Below are 24,970 nucleotides of genomic sequence, written 5' to 3'. Positions count from 1 at the left end.
TACACCCCCATTTGACTACCCACCAAAAGTGAGCTGACATGCAGATCTCACCACCCGTTGCAACTAAACTATTGAGAATCCAAACTTAGAGAGAGAGAGAGAGAGAGAGAGAGAGAGAGAGAGAGAGGGGTCCCGGAAAAGAACTTTTAACATCGTAGGAATACTCTAAGAGACCTCCAAGATCTGTCCAGAGAGAGAGAGAGAGAGAGGGGTCCCTTGAAGAAAATGACATGAAGATGGGATTGTCTTTTGATTGCAAGAAACTTGGAGATGTGACTTAGTGAACCTAGGTCTTCAAAATATTACTTTGTTTGCTGCTGACAATGCAGCTGATTTGAGTATATGTAAGAGAGAGGAGGGCCTCAAGTGTGATACAGCAGAGCTCCCAGAGGTTTCCAAGCTAGCCTAGGTCAAGGGATAGATAACCATATGGCGATTGTGGAAAGCGTAGGGTAGGGCTCCACAGATCGTCAGGTGCTTCCACCATTGACACAGCAAAAATGAGAATTGATCTGACCGGTAAAATTGAGAGAGCGTTTCCATTACAGCAATGGCCTCTTCTGATATGCAAATGACCTATCACCCAAAATTACAAAGCTCAAGTGGAGCACCCACAGACCATGGATCTTAGACGTCTATGTGAAGCCGAACAAGGCGCAATGACGACAAGGGCAGCTCCACTCTCCACTCTTTCTGCTTCTTAGTCAAGCCTCTACCTTTGCCAGCTTGTTGTCTATTGGCTTGAACATTTGCTAGCTTCCACACAGCCTTTCCCGACTCTGTCTCGACTGATACAAGCTGCAAAATGCTGTCTTTTACGACAGGAGAAGTTTTTGTGTTCTCGTTCTCAGGTGCTTCCTCGTATCTCACAAGCATCGGCAGCTCTTTAAATCTCATGAGCTGATCTGGTACTTCTACCACCCTTTCAGCCCCAGGAGAGGAAACCTAAAATACAGCAAATACCTTGTCATTTGTGCCAAAACAAATGAGCATGACCAGAACCCAAAGAAAAACCAGTGTCAATTATAAGTGTCCTACATACATAAGACAATGCCTAGTTAATTCCCCCTCTTATGAGGGATAGAAAGAAAGAAAGTCTGCCGTCGTCAACTTCCCATGTGGCACTTATCGACAAGCTTTGTCCAACAGTCCACAAATGCTTCCAAGAGTTCAATGCTTTACTAAGGTCCCATGTAGGCCAAACAGTAACTAAATGGACCTTACCTCAAGTGCTAAATTATCAGGAACAGCACCAGCTTGCCCAGCTTCTTCAAGGCGCTCTTTGTATATACTCGAGAAACTTTCAATTTCAACCATGCTAGGCGATCCATATCTGCAGAAAGTATTACAAGGATTTGTGCGTTTAAAGTGAGTTTACCATCATTTTTTCCTACTGTAATCATTACTCTTCTAATAATTGAGGAAAGTACTTGTCTGAATGTTTGTCTAGCCGAACATAAACCCGGTTCTCAAAAGATGTCTTGAATGCATACAAAGAGAAGTTATCACCAAACTCCTCCAGAACTCCCTTGGCAATCGACAATGCCGTCTCTCCCCACTGTGCTTGGCTTATTTTCACACCACCTCCATCTCCCCCATCACCAACCTGGTGCCAAAGCATATACAAACAAGTGAGTGGCACTACACATATGTGCTCTAACGCACTTCTACTAAATGATTTACAAAATATCTATGAGCTACTGCAATCTCTCTCTCTCTCTCTCTCTCTCTCTCTCTCTCTCTCTCTCTCTCTCTCTCTCTCTCTCTCTCTCTCTCTCTCTCTCTCTTCAAGGAAATAAAAGGAGCATCTCTCATGCTAAGAAGCAATCATTAACACAAGGAAAGAAGTAAAGATTTGTGGCAGTGTAAAACCTAGATCTTCACCATTTCAATTCCGTCGCAGCTGACATTGGTATCAGAGCTTTGAAGATTTGCACTAATCGGCTAATCCCCAAAAAAAAAAAATCCTTGTGTTTTTGGCAGCACTTCGATGATACTCCTCCCACTCTTGGAGCAACACGCCTGCCATAACGCGTGGGACCATGCATTGTGAGCGTCGAAAAACAGCAACCAATTGTATACCAGGCGTTGTATGCAAGGTGCACCAACGAGGGGGAAGAGAGTCTCCAGAAGATTAGTCTGCGACCTTCCTTGAACAAAGAGCAGAAATCCTTGCATGGTCAAGACTCGTGGTGGTAAGGAGATCTCCACCAATTCAAAAGGCAAGCAAGTTCCCCCTTCAGATCCTCTCATGAGTCCTCCCCCTACCCCTCCATCCTTGCCACCAAATCCCATGAAGCAGATGATGATGGAGATGATGCAGCAAGACGAAGCGCGCCACCAAGAGCGTGTGGACACGGAGGAGGCACTTTGACAAGAACGTGTGTAAATGGCGGAGCGAGAGATACGTCAATAGACGGCCGAAGCCGAGCTCGTAGATGGAAGCGCGAGGCAGACGCCGAGGCTAGCAGGCAAGAAAGGGAAGCCATGCGTGGTCTCATCACAACTTTTGGTGGTCCAATCCGATACCTCTTCTTTGGAGCCAGATTATGAAAAGCTTGCCAAGACAATCTCGGAGGCAACCAATGCTACACGGATTATCAATGAACCGATTCCAAAGAAGATTACGTTCAGTAAGTACGGCAGTAAGATGGATGTTATTGTCATCTATTTTTGGTTGCATCAATTTACATACTATTTTGCGGTTGTTAAAAAATCTGATAATAACAAAGTTCTCTTGGCTTCCATCATGGGTGATGCCATCATCTAGAAGGATGAGTGGATGGAGAAGAAGGACGAAGCCCACAAGGCGGCCTATTCTGATTGTCTCCTCGTTCCCCTTCTCGAGCTTAGTTGGGAGGAGTTCAAAGAGAATCTAAAGACTCGCTTCTTGCCTCCACAGTACGTAAAATCCGATTGAAGAGGATTTTCGGGCTTTGTCTCAACAAGGTAAGGTTGTGATGTCATACGCTACCGTGTGTCCCAATTAGTTGGACAATTGAGGAAATCGGAAGAGAATGGTTGGAGGTCTTTCTCTTTGGATTGGACCACTCGATCAAGTTTGGCGTGGAAGCTGGTGATCCAAAGACATTACAAGAGCCAGTACGCTTGGCTCAACTCCAAGAGATAAAGCATAACAAGGGTAAGCTCAAGACGGCCTACGCTAATGGTACCTCTTCCTCTCATGACTCCTCTAAAAACAAGGAAAAAAATTTGAATGGAAATGGTAACAATAAAAAGAACTCTCCAAATTCTCAAAGATAAGGATAAAGAAAATCTGATAAACCTCAACTCACACCTGATGAGAAAGTTGTTCAAGGAGTCGTAGGTGGTCAATTAAGTAAAAAAGAACATGCACTATATGCAAAGGAACATAGGTGTTTTCGTTGTCACGTAGGTCACATGAAAAAGGATTGTCCTACGAATGAATCTAAAAATGAACCCAAGACGAGCAAGGGGACTCGTGAGGGTGGTTGGGACCCGACATGCCGTGTCGTCCCTCTTTTCTCTCTCTCTCTGTCTCTCGCTCGTTCATTGTGTTCAGTTCAGTTTTTCTTTTCAAGTGAAGTAAAGTAACCTTCTGTTTGTGCGGAGTACTAGATCCGAGCTAAATCATTAAACACTTCCGCTACACTTGACATTGGTGTTAGAGCTCTGTGCGTGCTTCGACCTCGCGAACTCAAGGAAAGAACAACCAAGAACCCAAAGAACCTCTCTCAGTTTTTTTTCCCCAAAGAATCTATGTCCCGATCCCATACTTATTAGAGACTCCCACCCTTAGTCCATCGCGCATCGCGCGCGCTCCCGTCTTCATTGTTATGTCTTTGAACGAAGATCAACATCGGATACATGAAAATCCACATCCTAAGTACCAAGATCTGCTTGCCTCCTATGCGGATACAAAAGGAGTTGGAGAAATGATCCCTAACCCTCTTCTGCATTCGCATTCGCATGCATCCACTTCCGTTGACAAGCAGCCCTTGGATAATTCTCCGAGCACCCTTACCTTTCATCTTCACTTGCAATGTTTTCACGACGGGACTTCGAGTGGTAGTACTTGCTCGCAAGGCAAAGTCATCATCAAGCTAGTATTCTGCGACATTAGTAAAGCTACCTAGTAACTCGGTTGGTTGGTGTTTACATCGCAACAGTACCTACACCCGCATTATCCACAAGTTTGAAGGAGTTTTCATCAGCTTATGCATTTACAAGCATCAGAAGCATTCAACATTAGAAGTACAAGTAGAAGTTCGAGAAGTACAAGTAGAAGTTCGACAGTTGTGTCTCACCTTTAACGGGGGGGATGTCACGATGTCACGAGCGCACTGCACTTGTGCCACGTGGACAAGCTTTTGCTACACTTTAGCGTCAGTGTAAGGTGCAACGGAATGAATGTTGTACTTTCTCAAGATGAGTGCTCCGAGCTGTGCTCAAGGTTCCTTTTGTTCTTATGGAAGGAAGAGCTTTCCGTTCTTAATGAGAGAGTACAATGATCACAAACAAAGCGAATGGACACTGTGCGAGAAAGTGTATGAGACTGAGAGATAGAGAGAGGAGAATACGACACCAGAGACGTTGTAAAACCCTCCTCCGAAGGCCCCGAGAGTGGTCTACTATTGATTGCACAAACTGGTACAAAGTTGATGCATGAATCTGATGCAAGTCTAGGCTATGTCGAGGTCGACTACGGGGATGACGAGATCGACGCGAAGGCTGAAAACTGATGCTACTTCCTTGTTGTCCCAAAAACGCTAATGGGCTGAAATCTGTTGGGACCAAAAACGCTGGTTTGGGCTGAATTCTGCTGGATGAAAACGCTGGTTTAAGCTGGCAAAAATGCTGATATTCTGATGCTATGCACTACTGAAAATGCCGAGGTGTGGCCGATCATGGGCTGCTGAAAAACGCCAGCAAGGGGAGTACTATGGGGATGAGGCTTCTTGATGAAAAACGCTGGATGCTGATGGTTCTTGCTTGGAGAAAAACGCCACCAAGCGGGGGATCTTGCTTGAGAGAGAGGGGGGGGAACCTGCTGCCTGTGACCTGTGTTCTCCTTCCTCTTCTGCCAATTAGTGCTAGCATAGGTTTGCTTATATACAAACTTACTCAATTTGCCCTACCTACTTTCCAACAAAAGTCACTTAAATTAATAAGTGAAAAATGTCAAAAATAGGGAAAACAGGTTAAATGCACTGAAAAAATCCCCTGATTTCTGATTGGAATCTAATGGTCATGTTGTGTGCAACCAGAGGATATGCATCTACTCTAAGTGTCTGGACATGCACGGTCTGCGAACAGACTCACAAAAGCGCCAAATCACTTCCTATTCTAGAATGGCTAGACTGAACTGAACCCTGATCATACTGTAGCTTGTCCACAGACACATAGGGTTGGATGTGTCACGTGACATCCCCTCCTTTTCAAAGTGAGGTACTAGTACCGAACTGTATGGCGTCGAGAGAGATCGTCATAGCATCCGGAATCCTGGAAGGGACTCTTCGCCGGCCCACTCTGATGTATGGGTCGTGCGATACTTGAACTTCATAAAGATCTGCAACGCTTGCTTCTTTGGGCCGCGTCGAAAGCGACACAAAGTCTTCTTCAATGCTTAAACTTTGTCTAGAGTCATGCTTCTAAGTTCTTCCTTCTTCAAGAATCTCCATGGTTGAAAATTCATGAAACCACTTCCAACACAAAACCATAAACATACCTATTCCATGTAAAGTGAGTGGAAAAAATCTTGGCTTCCTCAAAGACTATGCATGCATGATGCAACATGAACAAAGAGACGAAGTGCCAAACCGTTCATCAATCACACGCAAACAATGAGATCGAATCTTTCTCTTCTGATCTAAAGCAATCAACTATGGCAATTCACTACGGAAATGCCCATGCTTGGTGTTCATACTTTCATGTGCTCTTTCTACAATTGTGTTGTGCCAAGGAAGAGACATGGAATGTGACTTCCTTGAATTCATACTGTTCAGCTTTTCATGAACAATCTGCATACAATTGTGCTCATTCATGAGTGAAACGTGCTCAACGTACAATATGTCATGCCTAGTAATAGGGATCACATAAAGACGCTGACTAAAATACAGGAAACGATCACGAATGAAACACTCGACCAATGCGTGGGTACTAATCATGCGAACACATAATACTTCTTGTAAGGGTTCTTTGGACCTAGGCGCGAGAGCCAAGATCGGTTCTTCTTGAAGGGGTTCTTTGGACCTAATTCGAGAGCCAAGGTCAATCCTTCGTGATTAATCGAATCTGCAACGAGGTTAGCTTTGCTAGAAAAAGCATCCACTAACACATCATCCTTGTGAACAATCACATCATCTTCATGAAAATCCTTATGCTTGTGAGAAATCACATCTTGATCATCATGGAAATCATCATGCTTGTCATTGTCAACCAAATCATCATCATGCAAATCATGTGTGTCATGCTTTGGAGAAGAAGAGACTGAGAGAGTCTCCTTTTCCCGAATCTCTTGCATCTGTGCCTGAACTTGAGAAAAGAGTCGCAAGAATTCTTTCATGTGTTGGTCGCTCTTTTCTTTGATGGCTTTGTTCTCACGATCAAATTCTGCTTGTCTTGCTTTGTTCTCGCGATCAAATTTGGCTTGACTTTCTTTGGCTTCCAAGTCGTACTTACGCTCTATGGCTGCCATGCTTTCTTCGTATTCACGATCTATGTCTGCCATTTCTTCTTCCTAAGCCTTTTTGTCTGCTTTTCGTGCTTCACGGTCTGACTGTCGTTCCATAAACAATTGCTCTAACTCCTCCATAGGAGTTAGTGCAATCCTTGGCGTAGATGGGGTAGGGGGAGGGTCGGAAAAACCTCTTGGTCTTCTTCGCCTCTCTCATGCTCATCACCTCCAAGCGAAGTATTCATTCCGCTTCGAGTGATGACCATCCACTGAAGTCGTGGGTTCTTGTGGGTTCTTGTGGTCTTGGGTTCTTAAGTTCACGAGGAACTTGGGTTCTTGGGGGTCTTGGGTTTTTAAGTTCACGAGGAACTTGGGTTCTTGCGGATCTTGATTCTTGAGGTTCTTGAGGGTTTTCTTTCGCTTGCAATGTGTTTGAGAAGGATCTTCTCTTCACCCGAGTTCTGCTCTTTTCCGCGGGGGCACCTCTTGGCGGCCTTGCGCTCCACCAAGGTTGCTTTTTCCCACCTCACGTCAATTGGCCGGCCGCTAAGTGCACGGTCTGCTCTCAATGAGAGAAAAGAGGCACAAGGGGAGGCTGAACAAGCCCTTCTTTCTTGGGTTTCCTGTCACTCTTCAAAAACACGATTAGGAATCGACACGCCCAAGCGAACTTGGGTTCGTGCAACCTCAACAAGCCAAAAAAAAAAAATTATGTGGTTCTTGTGGTTCTTTCCTTGAGTGATACAGAACACTGCCAAAGCTCTGATACCAATGTAAGGTGCAGCGGAATGAATGTTGTACTTTCTCAAGATGAGTGCTCCAAACTGTGCTCAAGGTTCCTTTTGTTCTTATGGAAGGGAGAGCCTTCCGTTCTTAATGAGAGAGTGCAATGATCACAAACAAAGTGAATGGACACTATGCGAGAAAGTGTATGAGACTGAGAGATAGAGAGAGAAGAGAATACGACACCAGAGACGTTGTAAAACCCTCCTCCGAAGGCCCCACTCTCATTGGCGAGAGTGGTCTACTATTGATTGCACAAACTGGTACAAAGTGGATGCATTAATTTGATGCAAGTCTAGGCTATATCGAGGTCGACGACGGGGATGACGAGATCAACGCGAAGGCTGAAAACTGATGCTACTTCCTTGCTGTCCCAAAAACGCTAATGGGCCGAAATCTGCTGGGACCAAAAACGCTGGTTTGGGCTGAATTCTGCTGGCTGAAAATGCTGTTTTGAGCTGGCAAAAACACTGATATTCTGATGCTATGCACTGCTGAAAATGCCGGGGGTGTGGGCGAACATGGACTGTTGAAAAACGCCAGCAAGGGGAGTACTAAGGCGAGGAGGCTTCTTGATGAAAAACGCCATGCTGAATGGTTCTTGCTTGGAAAGGAAAAACGCCACCAAGGGGGGGATCTTGCTTGAGAGAGAGGGGGGGGAACCTGCTGCGTGTGGCTTGTGTTCTCCTTCCTCTTCTGCCAATTAGTGCTAGACTAGGTTTGCTTATATACAAACTTACTCAATTTACTTTCCAACAAAAGTCACTTAAATTAATAAGTGAAAAATGTCAAAAATAGGAAAAATAGGTTAAATGCACTGAAAATTCCCCTGATGGGATCTGACTGGAATCTGATGGTCATGCTGTGTGCAACCAGAGGATATGCATCTAATCTAAGTGTCTGGACATGCACGGTCTACAAACAGATTCACAAAAGTGCCAGATAACTTCCTATTCTAGACTGACTAGACTGAATTGAACCCTGATCATGTTGTAGCTTGTCCACGGACACACAGGGTTGGATGTGTCACCAGCATGTGACTACTATCTATCCTTTTTGTTGATTTCTTTCTTATTATCTATTTACTTTCACTTTTTGGAAACACCCCTCGGGAAATCTAACTGCCCTGCATTGCATAGCTAGTGTGGAACTGTCCAGAGGGAGTCCAGGCCTGAGGGCAAGAGAGCACTAAGGTTGGACAAGGACTATGGTTAGCCAAGTGGGGTCATTGACTAGCCAAAGTGGAATCCTTTGCTATAGAGGCTACATTTCAGTTCTGGACGTGGCCGCAGTGTACAAAGAGGGTCGGATGACCTAGACAGATACAATGGCAGTATCTCCTAAAATTTAGGGAACTGCTATTTTGGGACCTGAAAATGTGTTGACGTCATTACCTTCGGAATGACAAGGGGAACATTTTCTTACTCTACCGTGAAGTCAACTGGGCAACCGGTTGGGAGATTTTTAGGCGGCAACCCCGAAACGGGAAAATGCTTGTAAATGTGCCAAGTGGCACCTTCTGGTGCACTTGCCTCATGCAACAAGAAGTGGCGCTGAATTTAGGAGGGAGAGAGCCTCATTTTCAGTTTTGTCACACGTTAAGAGCTATGGAGTGCTTGCTTTCCCTCTTACGCACAGTGCGGTGCCAGGAGTGATGCCCTGCACGCTACGCACTTCCCTCTCTCTCCCCTTTGGCAGTATGTTATGCCCCTCTAGTGGGCTCTTCATTTGACCAATGTACAGTTGTGTGGGTTCATGCGCGATTGCCGAGGCAAGAGCCTCTTGCACAGGTACTGGATTAGCTAGCGGCTAATCCCCCCGCAGGTACAGGTGAATTCGGAGAGGTTTCGCGCCAGAAATCTCGTCCGATTCAAAGGGCAAGTAGCCCTACACGTGCGGGAGCTCGAGGACTTGCTACGGATGCGACCGGCACGCGAAACGGAGCCCGAAACAGTGAATTACAGCCTGCTGTGTATTTTTGCAGGTTTAGGGTTTTGGCCCTAAACGGCCCCTAATACCCCCAGGAGGTTCGGGGACGCAAGGGGACCGCTGTACAGGTGATCTGGCGCATTTTCAGGGCTGAAAACAGAGAATTCAGCGTGCTGCAGATTCTCGCCAGGTTTTGCAAAGTGCCCGTATGCGTCGGGAAAGTCAGTCAATGCGTGGGAATACTGACTGTGAAGGGTCCTAGTACATTTATGCTGCCGAAATCAGGCCGGAACAGTTGAAATTCAGCCAAGTTTGTGCGGGGCAGCTTGTAGGGATCCACAGCATTTATTCCCTCTTTTAAAGAATAAAGAAATACCGAAAGGGGCGCCTAAGTTAGGGGCCAATCTGGTGTCGGTCTTCTCATACAGGTGCATTCTAGCATCTGTATCCCATTCCCCTCTCTTGTGTCACTATAGCGCAGGTAAAATAGACGACTAATAATGGGTGAAAGCTAAATCAAGGTTTGAAGTAAAGTCTACCGCCCTTTTTGGATTGAACAGGCCGGTTTCATGGTTCCATCGACGGGATTAAATCACTTTTTCCTATAGAAGTGAACCTTGGTCAGATTGGGCTTGAAGACACAGGGGATCATAGACCAGACACAGGGAATTGCAATTATGGCTGACAGACCAGATTATGTGACTGAAGAAGTTTCCTCTTCACAGGGTCAACAGACACATGAAGTGGGTGAGTCCTCAAGACCACCACAGACAGATGACGATATATTCAGGACCCAGTTGGCTACTGTTGTGGCTATGTTCACACAAGTAATGCAGAATCCGAGGTTTTTAGCCTTTCTGCAACCTCCTGTTCCGTCTCAACAAGTTGAGTCACTGGATCATATTCAAAAGCCTGTTAAGGCTCGAGCACAGGTGATTCATACCGCACAATCAATGGAAACACCTGTACACTTGATGGAGAACATGCAGTCTCCAAAACCTATGCCTAAGGTGCAAGAACAGGTGGCTGAGATGCCAGTCTTTCAAGCTGTACCAGTTCAGCCCGCCACCTTTCAGCAGCCTATAGCTGGTTCTAATGGGCAGGGAAGCAACCTACAGGCTACGCAACAGGTCTTCCCACCACCTTCAGTACACCCTGGCTATTTTGGAGGTGGATCCGTATTCCAGAGCATGGCTGGTCATGCACCTGGAAATCAGTTTTATACGCCAGGAACAGTGTTTGGGGGTGCTCAAACGATGATGCCTAACCCCATGTACAGTGTCATGGGTATGCAACCAGGGTTTCAGAGCACTCAGGGCCAATTTGGGATGCCACAGGCAAATTTTGGTATGGCTGGAATTACAAATCAGCAGCCAAATATGGCATTTCCAGGTCAAGTTAATAGCAGCCAAGGAACACAGATGAACCCTAATAGTGTTCCCATGTTTCAGTCACTTCCATATGACAATTTAACGCCGCTGGAGAGGCCAACTCCATACAAAGAAGGTGGCAAAGGTGTGACTTTCACGACCTTTACAGGGTTTGATGACAGGAAGAAGGCTCTCTCATTCCTCCAGCAATTTGACAAGGCCTATGCAGGGGGAAACTTTACAGAGGCTTCAAAGGTCCGCAAGGCAGCCACTTTCTTGACAGGGAATGCGGGACAATGGTGGACAACTTTATTGCTTCAAGGGCAAGCTCCGTCCACATGGATTTACTTCAAGCAGATTTTTGCAGCAGCATGGTTATCTGATGACTTTGAAGCAAATGTCATGACAGAATGGCACCAGCTAAATGCTGCCACTTGCAGAAATCTGGATGATTACAATCGGAAGTTTTGGAAAGCTCTACTTCCAGTAACTTCCTATAGGTTTGTGCCATTGACAGAACAGATTGAAAAATACTGTTGTGGCCTACCCAAAGGATTGAGAAAATACTGCACGAAGACAAAAGTCACTACTTTGACGCAGCTCATCGAGGTAGCAAACACTGGCAATGGTTTGCTCAAGGGAGAAGACTGTGAATTTAACACTGGCGTCAAGGCAGGATCAGGCAAGAAAAATTCAGCCAAGAAGCACGTTCCCAATGAGGCTCCTAAAGGGACTAATGAGTCAGCCAACGCAGGGAAAGACAAAGCTACAACTGAATCAGAAAAAGGACCAGCAAAGAAATGGAAAAGACGTTTTCCTCGCAAGTCAGAAGAGCAAAAGAAGGTCCTAAGGACAGAGAACAAATGCTTTATATGTGAGCAGCCTGGCCACATTGCTTACAATTGTCCTACAAAGAAAAGGCCAGCTGATTCTGATGACAAGGAAGACAAGAAAGGAAAGAAGCCCATGGCTGGTCTAGTGCCAGATATGGTGGGCGACAAGCCAAATTCAGATGCAAGTGAGCTTTGCAGAGCATGGGGAAAGGTCAGGGATCAAACAGTGCTTATCTTCTTTGATCCAGGTGCCAAAGCCAACTTTATTTCCCCAGAATTGGCTTCAAAGTTGGGAATCAGACCTGAAGAGATGGGGTATACAGCAGAGGCAGGTTTGGCATGTCCTGGCCATACAGAGGCTGTGACACCCATCATTGGAAAGTTGCGTCTACATATCCAGTCCTATGTAGATGCTGAAGAATTTTACATCATGCCACTGGACGGATGTGATGTGTTGTTAGGTATTCCTTGGTTGTTTCGTGTACAGGGAATCATGGATGCCTACAACAAAAAGATCACTGCACAGAGTAGGGGAAAGACTCACATTCTGGATGTAAAGCTTAAAGGGGAGTCTATTCCTACTGTATCAGCTTCTGCTATTACTTCTGTAATGAAAAAGCATCTTTCTGCGTACTTGGTTTTTGCACGTGAAGTGTCAGATTGTGATGAATCAAATTTATCTGTGCTAGATAAAGAAAGGTCAATGTTTTTACAACAGTATAGTGACTGTTTTTCCGATTCATTACCGTCTCAATTACCGCCAGAGAGACCCGAGGACCATGCGATAGATTTGGTGCCAGGCAGTAGCCCACCAAATAAGCCTCCGTACAGGGTTAGTGCAGCTCAGCAGAAAGAGATAATGGGCCAAGTACAGGAGTTGTTAGAAAAGGGGCTGATTCAGCCCAATTCATCTCCATTCTGTTCTCCAGTGTTGGTGGTGCAGAAAAAGGATGGCTCATGGCGTATGTGCATCGACTACCGTGCACTGAACAAGAATACCATCAAGAATAGGTTTCCTATACCTAGAATTGATGATATTATGGACAAATTAGAAGGAGCAGCTATGTTTAGCAGGATAGATCTAAAGAGTGGGTACCATCAGATCCACATTAGATCAGAGGATGTGCACAAGACTACTTTTAGAACAACGTTTGGCCTTTACGAATTTTTAGTGATGCCCTTTGGTCTCACAAATGCTCCTGCTACGTTCAATAGGATGATGGACAGAATTTTCCGTCCACACCAGCAGTTTGTTGGTACATTCTTTGATGACATGATAGTCTACTCAAAGAATGAAGAGGAGCATAGGCATCACTTGGCCATTGTGTTCAAAGAGCTACGCAGTCATAGGTTGCTCATCAATGCAAAGAAAAGTGAGTTTTTTCTGGAAGAGATTCACTTTCTGGGACACATTGTCTCAAAGGATGGTGTCAGAATGGATCCTGCAAAAGTTGAAGCGATCAAGTCATGGCCAAATTTGAAGACGGTGCATGATGTCCGAAGCTTTTTGGGACTATGCTCCTATTACAGAAGGTTTATCCGAAATTTCGCTGAGATTGCTTCACCTTTACATGCTCTTCAAAAGAAGGCAGTCACCTTTAGATGGACACAGAAAGAGATTTCAACTTTTAATCTCTTAAAGGAAAAGATGACTTCAGATCCAGTCATTGTGTTGCCAGATCTTAGGAAGTCATTTGTCGTCCAGTGTGACGCATGTGGTAGTAGCATTGGTGCAGTGCTAATGCAAGATGGCAGGGTAGTAGCCTATGAGAGCAGAATTTTGCAAGGGCCAGAGATGACCATGCAGGTCTATGAGAAAGAGTTATTGGTTGTGATTCATGCGCTCTTAAGTTGGAAACACTACCTGCTAGGTGCAGATTTCGTTGTCCAAACGGATCATCAGACCTTGCGATACTTCTTGACACAGAAAAAGTTATCTGAGAAGCATATGCGATGGGCAAATATCTTGTCCATGTTTCATTTTCAGATTGTGCATGTGGAAGGCAAGAAGAATGTTGTGGCTGATGCCTTGTCAAGGAAGCCACAAATTTCAGCTGTGTCGATTCCTTATCATCATGAACTTGATGATATGAGAGAACAGTATGCAAATGATGAAGATTTTGCAAGGGTCTTCGAGCAGCTAATGGATGGACAACGTCATGAACACTATCTTCTTAAAGACCGGTTCATGATGATGCATGGCAGATTGTGTGTCACAAAGCCATTGCGACGCAAAGTTATGGAAGAGAGTCATGTCCCACCGTATGCAATGCATCGTGGTATTGATGCTACAGTTAAAGCGGTTGATACATTCTTCTACTGGCCTACATTGAGAAGGGATGTGGATGCCTTTGTGCAAGAATGCCTAATATGCCAAAAGGTCAAGTTTGACAGGCAAAAGGCACCAGGGTTATTACAACCACTACCTATTCCAGATAAACCATGGGAAAGTATTGCTATGGATTTTATCTTTGATCTTCCGAGAACGCAGACAGGAAACGATGGTATTTGGACCATTATTTGCAGATTCAGCAAACAGGCTCATTTTATTCCTGTCAGGAAGAAGATAAAGCCAGATCAGATGGCACGCTTGTTTATGAGCAATATTTTCAAGTATCATGGCATGCCACAGTCGATTGTTAGCGACCGTGATCCACGCATGACAAGTTTGTTCTGGAGAGGCTTGTTTGAGAATATGGGCACCACGCTCAAATTCTCTTCGTCATTTCATCCTCAAACAGATGGGCAGTCAGAAGAGGCAAATTCTACTGTCCTAGATCTGCTGAAGTGCTATGTGTCAGAGCCTAAAGGAAAGTGGGAGCAGTATTTGCCATTGGTGGAGTATGCATACAATAATACAGTGCATTCATCAACTGGCAAGGCACCTTTTGAGATAGTTGAAGGTGGCAAGAAAGTTCCTCCCATACTGCATACAAAGGACAAGATATTTGAAGCAGATAAGTATGTTCAGGACATGGATGAAATGTACAAGAAGGTCAAAGTGGCCTTAGAAAGGACTCAGGCAAAGCAAAAGAAAGCAGTTGATCGTCACCGTCGTGAAGTGGTATATTCACTTGGTGATTGGGTGCTTTTACGCTTTGAAAAGGCAAGGTTAAAGAAGATGAAGGGCAAGGAAAGACTGTTTCCAAAGCTCAGCATGCGTTACTATGGGCCTTTTCAAGTATGCAACATAATCAGTGATGTTGCATATAGGCTGAAATTGCCTGACAGTTGGAAGATTCACAATGCATTTCATGTGAGTCTTCTCAGACCCTATGTGGGTGATGTGCCAGAAGATATGCCAGCTGAAGATCAGCCGGAAGTCGAGGAACTTGACGAGATCTTGGTCCCTGAACAGATTTTGGCACACAAAGAAAGGAAAGTGAAAGGCAAGGTTGCTAGGCGTTACTTGGTAAAGTTCAGAAACTATCCACCAATGGATGCTAAGTGGATGGAAGAAGGTGAACTTGCAGAGTCACCAACTGTGTTATCACTTTACCTTGAAGCCTTCGATTTGCAACCTACCTTGACCCCTTGAGTTTCAAAGCTAAATGGATTGTCAGTGTGACAATGGCTTCTGAAACAAATGCTGTACATGGTATTTAAAGTGAGCTCAAATCAAATACCTGTTACATAAATGCTAGAGCTGTACAGATTGTCAGTTTGGCAATTGCTCTTATGGAATGTCCAAAAGTTGGTTAGTGCTATAGAAGTGAGTATTTCTTGTCAGTTTGTCAAGGATATAGTGATTGCTTCTATTGAAGAGTACATGTGTAACTGCATTCTTAAACTGTCGGTTTGGGTATGCTCGAAAGTGTTACGGGATCCAACGTGTACTATAAGACAGTGGCAAAATGTGCAGCTACCATTTTGTCATTGGAAAGTTAGTGACTCAAAGCAATGGCAGAGTGCGAAGCTACCACTATGTCATTGGGACAGGGTTCACACGCAGGCAATACATGAGTCGACGAGGTGTTGAATACACCAAGGTTGACAATGAGCATGTATGTGTCGTATATGTGTCGACAGGTGTTGAATACATCAGTGTTGACAGTAAGCATGTACGACATAGATGCAAACGAGGACGTTTGAGATTTCAAGAGGGGGGTATGTCACCAGCGTGTGACTACTATCTATCCTTTTTGTTGATTTCTTTCTTATTATCTATTTACTTTCACTTTTTGGAAACACCCCTCGGGAAATCTAACTGCCCAGAGGGAGTCCAGGCCTGAGAGCAAGAGAGCACTAAGGTTGGACAAGGACTATGGTTAGCCAAGTGGGGTCATTGACTAGCCAAAGTGGAATCCTTTGCTACAGAGGCTACATTTCAGTTCTGTATGTGGCCGCAATGTACAAAGAGGGTCGGATGACCTAGACAGATACAATGGCAGCATCTCCTAAAATTTAGGGAACTGCTATTTTGGGACCTGAAAATGTGTTGACGTCATTACCTCCGGAATGACAAAGGGAACATTTTCTTACTCTGCCGTGAAGTCAACTGGGCAACCGGTTGGGAGATTTTTAGGCGGCAACCCCGAAACGGGAAAATGCTTGTAAATGTGCCAAGTGGCACCTTCTGGTGCACTTGCCTCATGCAACAAGAAGTGGCGCTGAATTTAGGAGGGAGAGAGCCTCATTTTCAGTTTTGTCACAGGTTAAGAGCTATGGAGTGCTTGCTTTCCCTCTTACGCACAGTGCGGTGCCAGGAGTGATGCCCTGCACGCTACGCATTGCCCTCTCTCCCCCCTTTGGCAGTATGTTATGCCCCTCTAGTGGGCTCTTCATTTGACCAATGTACAGTTGTGTGGGTTCATGCGCGATTGCCAAGGCAAGAGCCTCTTGCACAGGTACTGGATTAGCTAGCGGCTAATCCCCCCGCAGGTACAGGTGAATTCGGAGAGGTTTCACGCCAGAAATCTCGTCCGATTCAAAGGGCAAGTAGCCCTACAAGTGCGGGAGCTCGAGGACTTGCTACGGATGCGACCGGCACGCGAAACGGAGCCCGAAACAGTGAATTACAGCCTGCTGTGTATTTTTGCAGGTTTAGGGTTTTGGCCCTAAACGGCCCCTAATACCCCCAGGAGGTTCGGGGACGCAAGGGGACCGCTGTACAGGTGATCTGGCGCATTTTCAGGGCTGAAAACAGAGAATTCAGCGTGCTGCAGATTCTCGCCAGGTTTTGCAAAGTGCCCGTATGCGTCGGGAAAGTCAGTCAATGCGTGGGAATACTGACTGTGAAGGGTCCTAGTACAGTTATGCTGCCGAAATCAGGCCGGAACAGTTGAAATTCAGCCAAGTTTGTGCAGGGCAGCTTGTAGGGATCCACAGCATTTATTCCCTCTTTTAAAGAATAAAGAAATACCGAAAGGGGCGCCTAAGTTAGGGGCCAATCTGGTGTCGGTCTTCTCATACAGGTGCATTCTAGCATCTGTATCCCATTCCCCTCTCTTGTGTCTTGAAAGTACAGGTAAAATAGACGACTAATAATGGGTGAAAGCTAAATCAAGGTTTGAAGTAAAGTCTACCGCCCTTTTTGGATTGAACAGGCCGGTTTCAGGATGTGTCACGTGACAATCAGTCTTAGTATAGCTTAAGATCTAGCCTGGCACTTTGTGAGCCTCTAGCAAGACGTGCATGCCCAAGCAGGTCATAGTTGCATACCCTCTCTTGCACGGTAAAGTCATTCCAGCATAAGCATTCTACCGCATGCCATTTTACCACGTGTGAACCACCTCTTATCAGGCTCTTTAATAATAAGTGATTTTTGGCTTATTATTGAGATCGTGGGTTGGAGAAAAAGCTTGCTCGACACAATCTTATGGTACTATATATGGAGCATGGGGAGCGCTTGGAAGAGGCATAAGAGACAAGAGAAGTAGACCTGCAGCACCGCAGGACCCGTACCCGCAGATCAGTACCAGTGTTTCCAGCCCTTCGAGACTATTGTCTCAGGCATGCCATGTAATCTAAATATCTGGGCAATTAACAATCTCGCTAAATGATTCGGCTTGACTATTTTCTTCACTGGAATGAAATGGGCTTGCTTGCTAAATTTGTCAATAACAGTCCAGATACCATCGTGCCACTCTGTGTCTTCGGGAGATCAAAAATGAAATCCATAGTAATACTTTCCTAGGGGTGGGTGGGAATGGGCAAAGGCTGTAACAATCCATGTGCTTTAGGCCTGTCAAACTTGACCTTCTGGCATACCAAGCAACTGCGTAAAATCGTCCACGTCCTTCTTGAGTCTCGGCCAAAAGAAGTATCTCTCTACACCTATCAAGGTGGTATCAAATTTCAATGCCGTGATGACCCGTAAATGGTGGACAGTGGCATTCGGTTAGAACCTTTTCCCTCAACGGCTGTGTAATGCACAACATCATTTTCTTCATTAAGTAGCCATCCCGAATGGAATATCCCGCTACTATCTCCCCATTCTGTATTCGACTGAATACATCTGCAAAATTTGGATCTATGGCGTACTAATCGACCATGTCCTCGAAGCTTCTATGATGTATCACAGAAATAGCCAAGACCAACAGCTTTCGGGACAAACCATCTGCCACCAAGTTGCTCTATCCCTGCACATGGACAATCTGGAAGTGAAACTGTGACGAGATGTTAGCCCACCTGTCACGTGACACATCCAACCCTATGTGTCCGTGGACAAGCTACAGCATCATCAGGGTTCAGTCAGTCCAGTCAATCTAGATTAGAAGTGATCTGGCACTTTTTGTGAGTCTATTCGTAGACCGTGCATGCCTAGTCACTTAGCATAGATGTATATCCTCTGGTTGCACACAGCATGATCATCAGTATTCCCTTCAAAATCCATCAAATTCAGTCAGGGAAATTTTCCAGTGCATTTAGCCTATTTTTCCTATTTTTGGTATTTTTCACTTATTAATTTAAGTGACTTTCCAACAAAAGTAGGTAGGGCAATTTTGCTAAGTTTGTATATAAGAAAACTAGAGCTAGCACTATTTGGCAGAAGAGGCAGCAGGAGCTCCCCGCTTAACAGGCAACTTCTCAGCAGCACCCGCAGAACCCCCCAAACCTTGGCGTTTCCTCTCCAAGCAGGTAGCGTTTTGGTATCCAGCAGAACCTCCCATTCCTTGGCGTTTTTCCACAGCATTGCATCGCCACAGATACCCAGCTTGCTAGCGTTTTCACTAACGCTACCATCAGCCCCAAGATTTGCAGATTCCCCATCAACCCTAGCGTTTTTGCTAGCGACAGAGCAACACCAGCGTTTTTGGTTTTCAGCCCAAATTGCAGCAGATGTGCAGCGTTTTCAGCAAGCCTTAGGAGCAGACAATTCAGCCCCAGTTGGATGCAGAAGATCCCCCATTTTCAGCCCTAAAAACGCAGCCAAAACAATCATTTTCAGCCACCGAAACAGTCCCGAAATTCAGCAGTTAGAAGACCACAGATTTCAGCCCTAAAGTCGTCGTCGTCATCACTGTCGTCGTCGTCGGCATAGTCCCAGATTGCATCAGTCCATTGCATCGTCATTGTACCACTTTGTGCAATCATAAGTAGACCACTCTCGCCGACGAGAGTGGGGCCTTCGGAGGAGGGTTTTACAACGTCTCTGGTGTCATATCTCTCTCCTCTCTCTATCTCTCGGTCTCATACACTTGCACGCACAGTGTCCATTCACTTTGTTCGTGATCATAGCACTTTCCATTAAGAACGGAAGACTCTCCCTTCCATAAGAACTAAAAGGAACCTTGAGCACAGTTCGGAGCACTCATCTTGAGCAAAGCGCAAACAATCATTCCGGTGCACCTAACATTGGTATCAGAGCTTTGGCAGTGTTCTGTATCACTCAAAGAAAGAACCACAAGAACCACAAGAATTTCTTTTGCTTGTTGAGGTCGCACGAACCCAAGTTCACTTGGGCGTGTCGATTCCTAATCGTGTTTTGTTGAAGAGTGACGGGAATCCCAAGAAAGAAGGGCTTGTCCAGCCTCCCCTTGTGTCTCTTTTCACTCATTGAGAGCAGACCGTGCACTTAGCGGCCGGCCAATCGACGTGAGGTGGGAAAAAGCAACCTTGGTGTGAGCGCAAGGCTACTAATGGGTGCGCCCGCGGAAAAGAGTAGAACTCGGGTGAAGAGAAGATCCTTCTCAAACGCGGTTTGCAAGCGAAAGAAAACCTCAAGAAACTCAAGACCCTCAAGAACCCAAGTTCCTCGTGAACTTAAGAACCCACAAGAACCCACAATTTCAGAATGACCGTCACTCGAAGCAGAATGGATACTTCGCTTGGAAGTGATGAGCATGAGAGAGGCGAAGAAGAATTTTCCCCACCAGGAGGTTTTTCCGACCCTCCCCCTTCACCATCTACGACAAGGATTGCACTAACTCCTATGGAGGCTTTCGACAAGAGGATGATGAACAGGAAGTTAGGAAGCGCAGAAAGAATCGCAGCCATAGAGTGCAAATACCAAGAAGAATGGCAGCTGTAGCGCATAAGAGCGAGCAAGTACCCTTGGAAGCCAAAGAAAGACTAGCAAGATTTGATCGCAAGAACAAAGAAAGAGAAGCAAAATTTGATCGTGAGAACAAAGCAAGAATGCAAGAGTTCTTGCGACTCTTTTCTCAAGTTCAGGCACAGATGCAAGAGAATCAAGAAAAGGAGACTCTCCGTCTCTTCTTCTCCAAAGCATGACACACATGATTTGCATGATGATTTGATTGACAATGATTTGCATGATGAATTGATTGACAATGATCAGCATAATGATTTGGATGCTTAAGACAAGCATGATGATTTGCATGATCAAGATGTGATTTCTCACAAGCATGATGAGTTGCATGAAGATGATGTGATTGTTCACAAGGATGATGTGTTAGTGGATGCTTTTTCTAGCGAAGCTAACCTCGTTGTAGATTCGATCAATCACGAAGAACCGATCTTGGCTTTCAAGTCGATGTCCAAAGAACCCCCACAGGACGATTCGATCATTCAAGAAGAAGCGATCTTGGCTCTCGAGCCTAGGTCCAAAGAACCCTCACAGAAAGTATTATGTGTTCGCATGATTGATACGCACGCATTGTACGAGTGTTTCATTCGTGATCGTTTCCTATATTTTAGTCAACATCGTTATGTGATCCCTTTTCCTTGGCATGACATACTGTATGTTGAACACGTTTCTCTCATGGATGAGCACGAATGTATGCGGATTTTGAATGAAAAGCTGAAAAGTATGTATGTAAGGAAGTCACATTCCATGTCTCTTCCTTGGCATGACACAGTTTCCGGACGAGCACATGAAAGTATGAGCACCAAGCGTGGGCATTTCCATTGTGTTTTGCCACAGTTGATTGCTCTAGATTATAAGAGAAAGATTCCATCTAATTGTTTGCGTGTGTTTGATGAACGGGTTGTCACTCCGTCTCTATGTTCATCTACATTGCATACACAGTCTTTTAGGAAGACAAGATTTTTTCCACTCACTTTACATGAAATAGGTATGTTCATGGTTTTGTGTTGGAAATGGTTTCAGGAATTTTCAGCCATAAAGATTCTTGAAGAAGGAGAAATTATGACTCTAGACGAAGTTGAAGCAACGAAGGAGCCACAAAAGACTTTGTGTCGCTTTTGGCGCGGCCCAAAGAAGCAAGCGTTGCAGACCTTTATGAAGTTCAAGTACCGCACGACCCACACATCAGAGTGGGCCGGTGAAGAGTCCCTTCCAAGATTCTGGATGGTTTTGGCGATCTCCCTCGACACCATACAGTTCGGTACCAGTACCTCACTTTGAAAAGGAGGGGATGTCACGTGACACATCCAACCCTATGTGTCTGTGGACAAGCTACAGCATCATCAAGGTTCAGTCAATCCAGTCAGTCTAAATTAGAAGTGATCTGGCACTTTTTGTGAGTATATTCGTAGACCGTGCATGCCCAGTCACTTAGCATAGATGCATATCCTCTAGTTGCACACAGCAAGATCATCAGTATTCCCTTCAGAATCCATCATATTTAGTCAGGGAAATTTTCCAGTGCATTTAGCCTATTTTCCCTATTTTTGGTATTTTTCACTTATTAATTTAAGTGACTTTCCAACAAAAGTAGGTAGGGCAATTTTGCTAAGTTTTTATATAAGCAAACTAGAGCTAGCACTATTTGGCAGAAGAGGCAGCAGGAGCTCCCCGCTAAATAGGCAACTTCTCAGCAAAACCCCCCCAACCTTGGTGTTTCCTATCCAAGCAGGTAGCGTTTTGGTATCTAGCAGAACCTCCCATTTCCTTGCGTTTTTCCACAGCATTGCATCGCCACAGATACCCAGCTTGCTAGCGTTTTCACTAACGCTACCATCAGCCCCAAGGTTTGCAGATTCCCCATCAACCCTAGCGTTTTTGCTAGCGACAGAGCAACACCAGCGTTTTTGGTTTTCAGCCCAAATGCAGCAGATGTGCAGCCTTTTCAGCAGGCCTTAGGAGCAGACAATTCAGCCCCAGTTGGATGCAGAAGATCCCCCATTTTCAGCCCTAAAAACACAGCCAAAACAGTCATTTTCAGCCACCGAAACAGTCCCGAAATTCAGCAGTTAGAAGACCGCAGATTTCAGCCCTAAAGTCGTCGTCGTCATTACCGTCGTCGTCATCATCATAGTCCTAGATTGCATCAGTCCATTGCATCGTCATTGTACCACTTTGTGCAATCATAAGTAGACCACTCTCACCGACGAGAGTGGGGCGGAGGGTTTTATAACGTCTCTGGTGGCATATCTCTCTCCTCTCTCTATCTCTCAGTCTCATACACTTGCACGCACAGTGTCCATTCACTTTGTTCGTGATCATAGCACTTTCCACTAAGAACGGAAGGCTCTCCCTTCCATAAGAACTAAAAGGAACCTTGAGCACAGTTCGGAGCACTCATCTTGAGCAAAGCGCAAACAATCATTCCGCTGCACCTAACACCACCGCATCTGTTTTTCCGATAGCTGCTTCTGTGACAAGAAGTAGCATAAACTCTGGTAATCAGTGAAGACCGTAAAATCGGCTCCGAGTAGGTAATGTCACCACTTAGTAAGAGCATGCATAACCGCTGAAAGCTCTTTCTCATATATCTGTGCTGTCAATTCCGGCTTTGAAAACAATCGACTCTCATACGCAATAACATGGCCTTCTTGCATTAAGACCGCACCCAGACTACAACCACAAGCATCACAATATACTTCGAGTGACTTCTGCAAATCCGGCAAAGTCAAAACTGGTCCTGAGTCAATTTCTCTTTCAATGTCTGAAAGGCAGTCACCTCTGTGGGTCCCCACGAGAAAGGTGTCACAAAGTGATGATGTGGCGGACAGCAGAAACCCTAATTTCTGACTGAAACCCTAAAATTCCTGCAAACCCTAAAATCTGCCAAAAATCCTAATTTGCAGCAAACCCTAATTTCTGGCTGAAATCCTAATCTCAGCAAACCCTAAAACTGCCGGGATGCCACGTGGCAGCAGCTAGTACAGATTTCCGTGATTTGCGGCGCGTTTTGTGGCCAACGGTACGGAAAAGCATTGCTTTTTCTTCTATGCAATGAGAAAGAGAGAGAGAGAGAGAGAGAGAGAGAGAGAGAGAGAGAGAAGCTTTTAGGCTTTTGCTTTCAGGCTTTTGGGGCTCTGCTTTTGGGCATCCCTTGTAAACCTTTAAATAAGTGGTTTGGGCCTTCACTTCTCACAGCATCTGGACGCAGAGTCTGAGAGTGAATCCCGAACCACTCTCTTGTACTTTGAACTGATTAATATAAAAAGAAATATCGTAAGGGGCGCCAATCTTTGGGGCCAATATCTCTAGGCACGAAACTCCGCCAGGCCAGTGCAAATCTATTGTGATCTGTGGATTGTTTGAAGTGGTTATTTGGTGCTGTCGCGATTGATTCTTGACTTGGGGTGTCCAAGTCTGTTACAGTGGTATCAGAGCACGGCCGATTTCTCTTCTACGGGAAATCCGATCCCCATTTTTTTTCGGCAGCACCTATGGCTTCAAGCAAGGTTTAGTCGACTCCCTCTGCATCTGGGGATGCGGACAAGGATCACAACGAAGATTCAGGCAGAGAGTATGGCCCGCCTCGGCCTACTCAGGCGGAGCGGCGAGAGATGGAACGTCGCCAGTTGATCGGTGATGCAACGAAGATGATGCTCACTTTTGCGAAGGACCCAAAATTTGCAAAATATATGAGCGAGACTTCTTTTCAGGAAGTGCATGAGCAGTGGCAGAAAACCACTACACCCACTCTCAAGAAACCTTCTGCTCACAAGAAATATTCAGAGAAGGAATTAGAAGAGGTGGTTGATGCACGCATCGCCCAGCTTTTTGACGCGCAAAAGAAAGCCAAAAAGCACGGCAAAAAGAAGAAGAAAAGCACTGACTTCCCGGGATATTTGGGTCGTCAGTCATCTTTTGATAAGGCAAAGAAACAGAAGAAGCGTGTTCGATTTGAAGGAGTACCCAGTTCTTCTTCTTCTTCTTCTTCTTCTTCTTCTTCTTCTGGCAGTTCTTCTAGCTCTTCAGATTCGGGTGAAGAAGACAGAAAAGGTAAAAAGCGAAGCAAGAAACAAAGCTTCGAAAAGGGCAAGAAAAAGGCAAAGAAGGCTAAATCTCGCCCAGAGCCTGACACTTCTACTGAGGACTCGTCTACAGACAGCTCAGATTCTGATGATGGAAACTTCTATGCGAACAAGAAGAACTTTTATAAAGCCAACAAGTATGACTTTCTCGAAGATAAAAGCAAGAAAGTCTGAGAGTTTAAGAAAGGTGGCCACTCGATCAAGTTTGATACCTTTTCAGGATACTCATATGCTTCGAAGGCTTTGTCGTTTATACAACAGTTTGACATTGTCGCTTCTTTTAAACAAGACTGCGCCAGTTAAATGGTTGAAATTCAAAAAGCTTTTTATTTCTTCTTGGTTGACGCAAGAATATGAACGAGATATACGAGCTCCTTGGAACCATCTTCGGATGACCAAGAAAGATACAATCAATGCTTATTGTGAAAGATTCTGGAGCTCTTTTCTACCCGCCTCTTCATTCAAGAAGATCACGTTCAGAGAACAGATTGAGCGGTTCACCTTGGGTCTACCTACAGAGATCCGTGATCATTTCTTTGAGCAGAAATCAGCTTCTATTCAGGAGTTGATGAGTCATGCGAAGCGGGGCTTTGCCATTCACTCTGGCAGTCTGACTTACCCCACAGATAAGAACATGACACAACGAGCCGAACAGACTTCTGGGAATGAAAGTAGAAAGAAAAAGAGCAACCCAGAGAAAAAGGATGCACGACCCAAGCTTACTCCTCAGGAGCGAGCTCCATTCATCAAAGAAGGGAAGTGCTTTGGATGCGGGGAACCAGGACACATCTCCGCGAAGTGCCCTAAAAAGGCACAGAAAG

General features: G+C 45.2%; 1 protein-coding gene across 4 annotated transcripts in view; it reads right to left on the bottom strand.

Annotated features, from left to right (window-relative positions):
• Positions 1-226: 226 nt before the first annotated feature.
• Positions 227-24,970, bottom strand: part of LOC147417874 (uncharacterized) — a 49,659-nt gene continuing 24,915 nt past the window's right edge. For 3 of the 4 annotated variants that reach the window (XM_086507247.1, XM_086507248.1, XM_086507249.1), the window contains exons 3-5: positions 1,431-1,606; positions 1,225-1,333; positions 227-945 (exon numbers count right to left, since the gene is read on the bottom strand). In XM_086507247.1, coding sequence (XP_086363373.1) covers positions 628-945; positions 1,225-1,333; positions 1,431-1,606 — 603 coding nt within the window. In that variant the 3' untranslated portion in view covers positions 227-627. The remainder of the gene's footprint in view (positions 946-1,224; positions 1,334-1,430; positions 1,607-24,970) is intronic. The other variant, XM_086507250.1, reaches the window with a different exon arrangement.

Source organism: Adiantum capillus-veneris, chromosome 30, assembly GCF_014529385.1.
Source record: "Adiantum capillus-veneris isolate H3 chromosome 30, ASM1452938v2, whole genome shotgun sequence".
Taxonomy (NCBI): domain Eukaryota; kingdom Viridiplantae; phylum Streptophyta; class Polypodiopsida; order Polypodiales; family Pteridaceae; genus Adiantum; species Adiantum capillus-veneris.
Note: the sequence above shows the minus strand (reverse complement) of the source record. Positions and strands in the feature narration are given on the sequence as shown.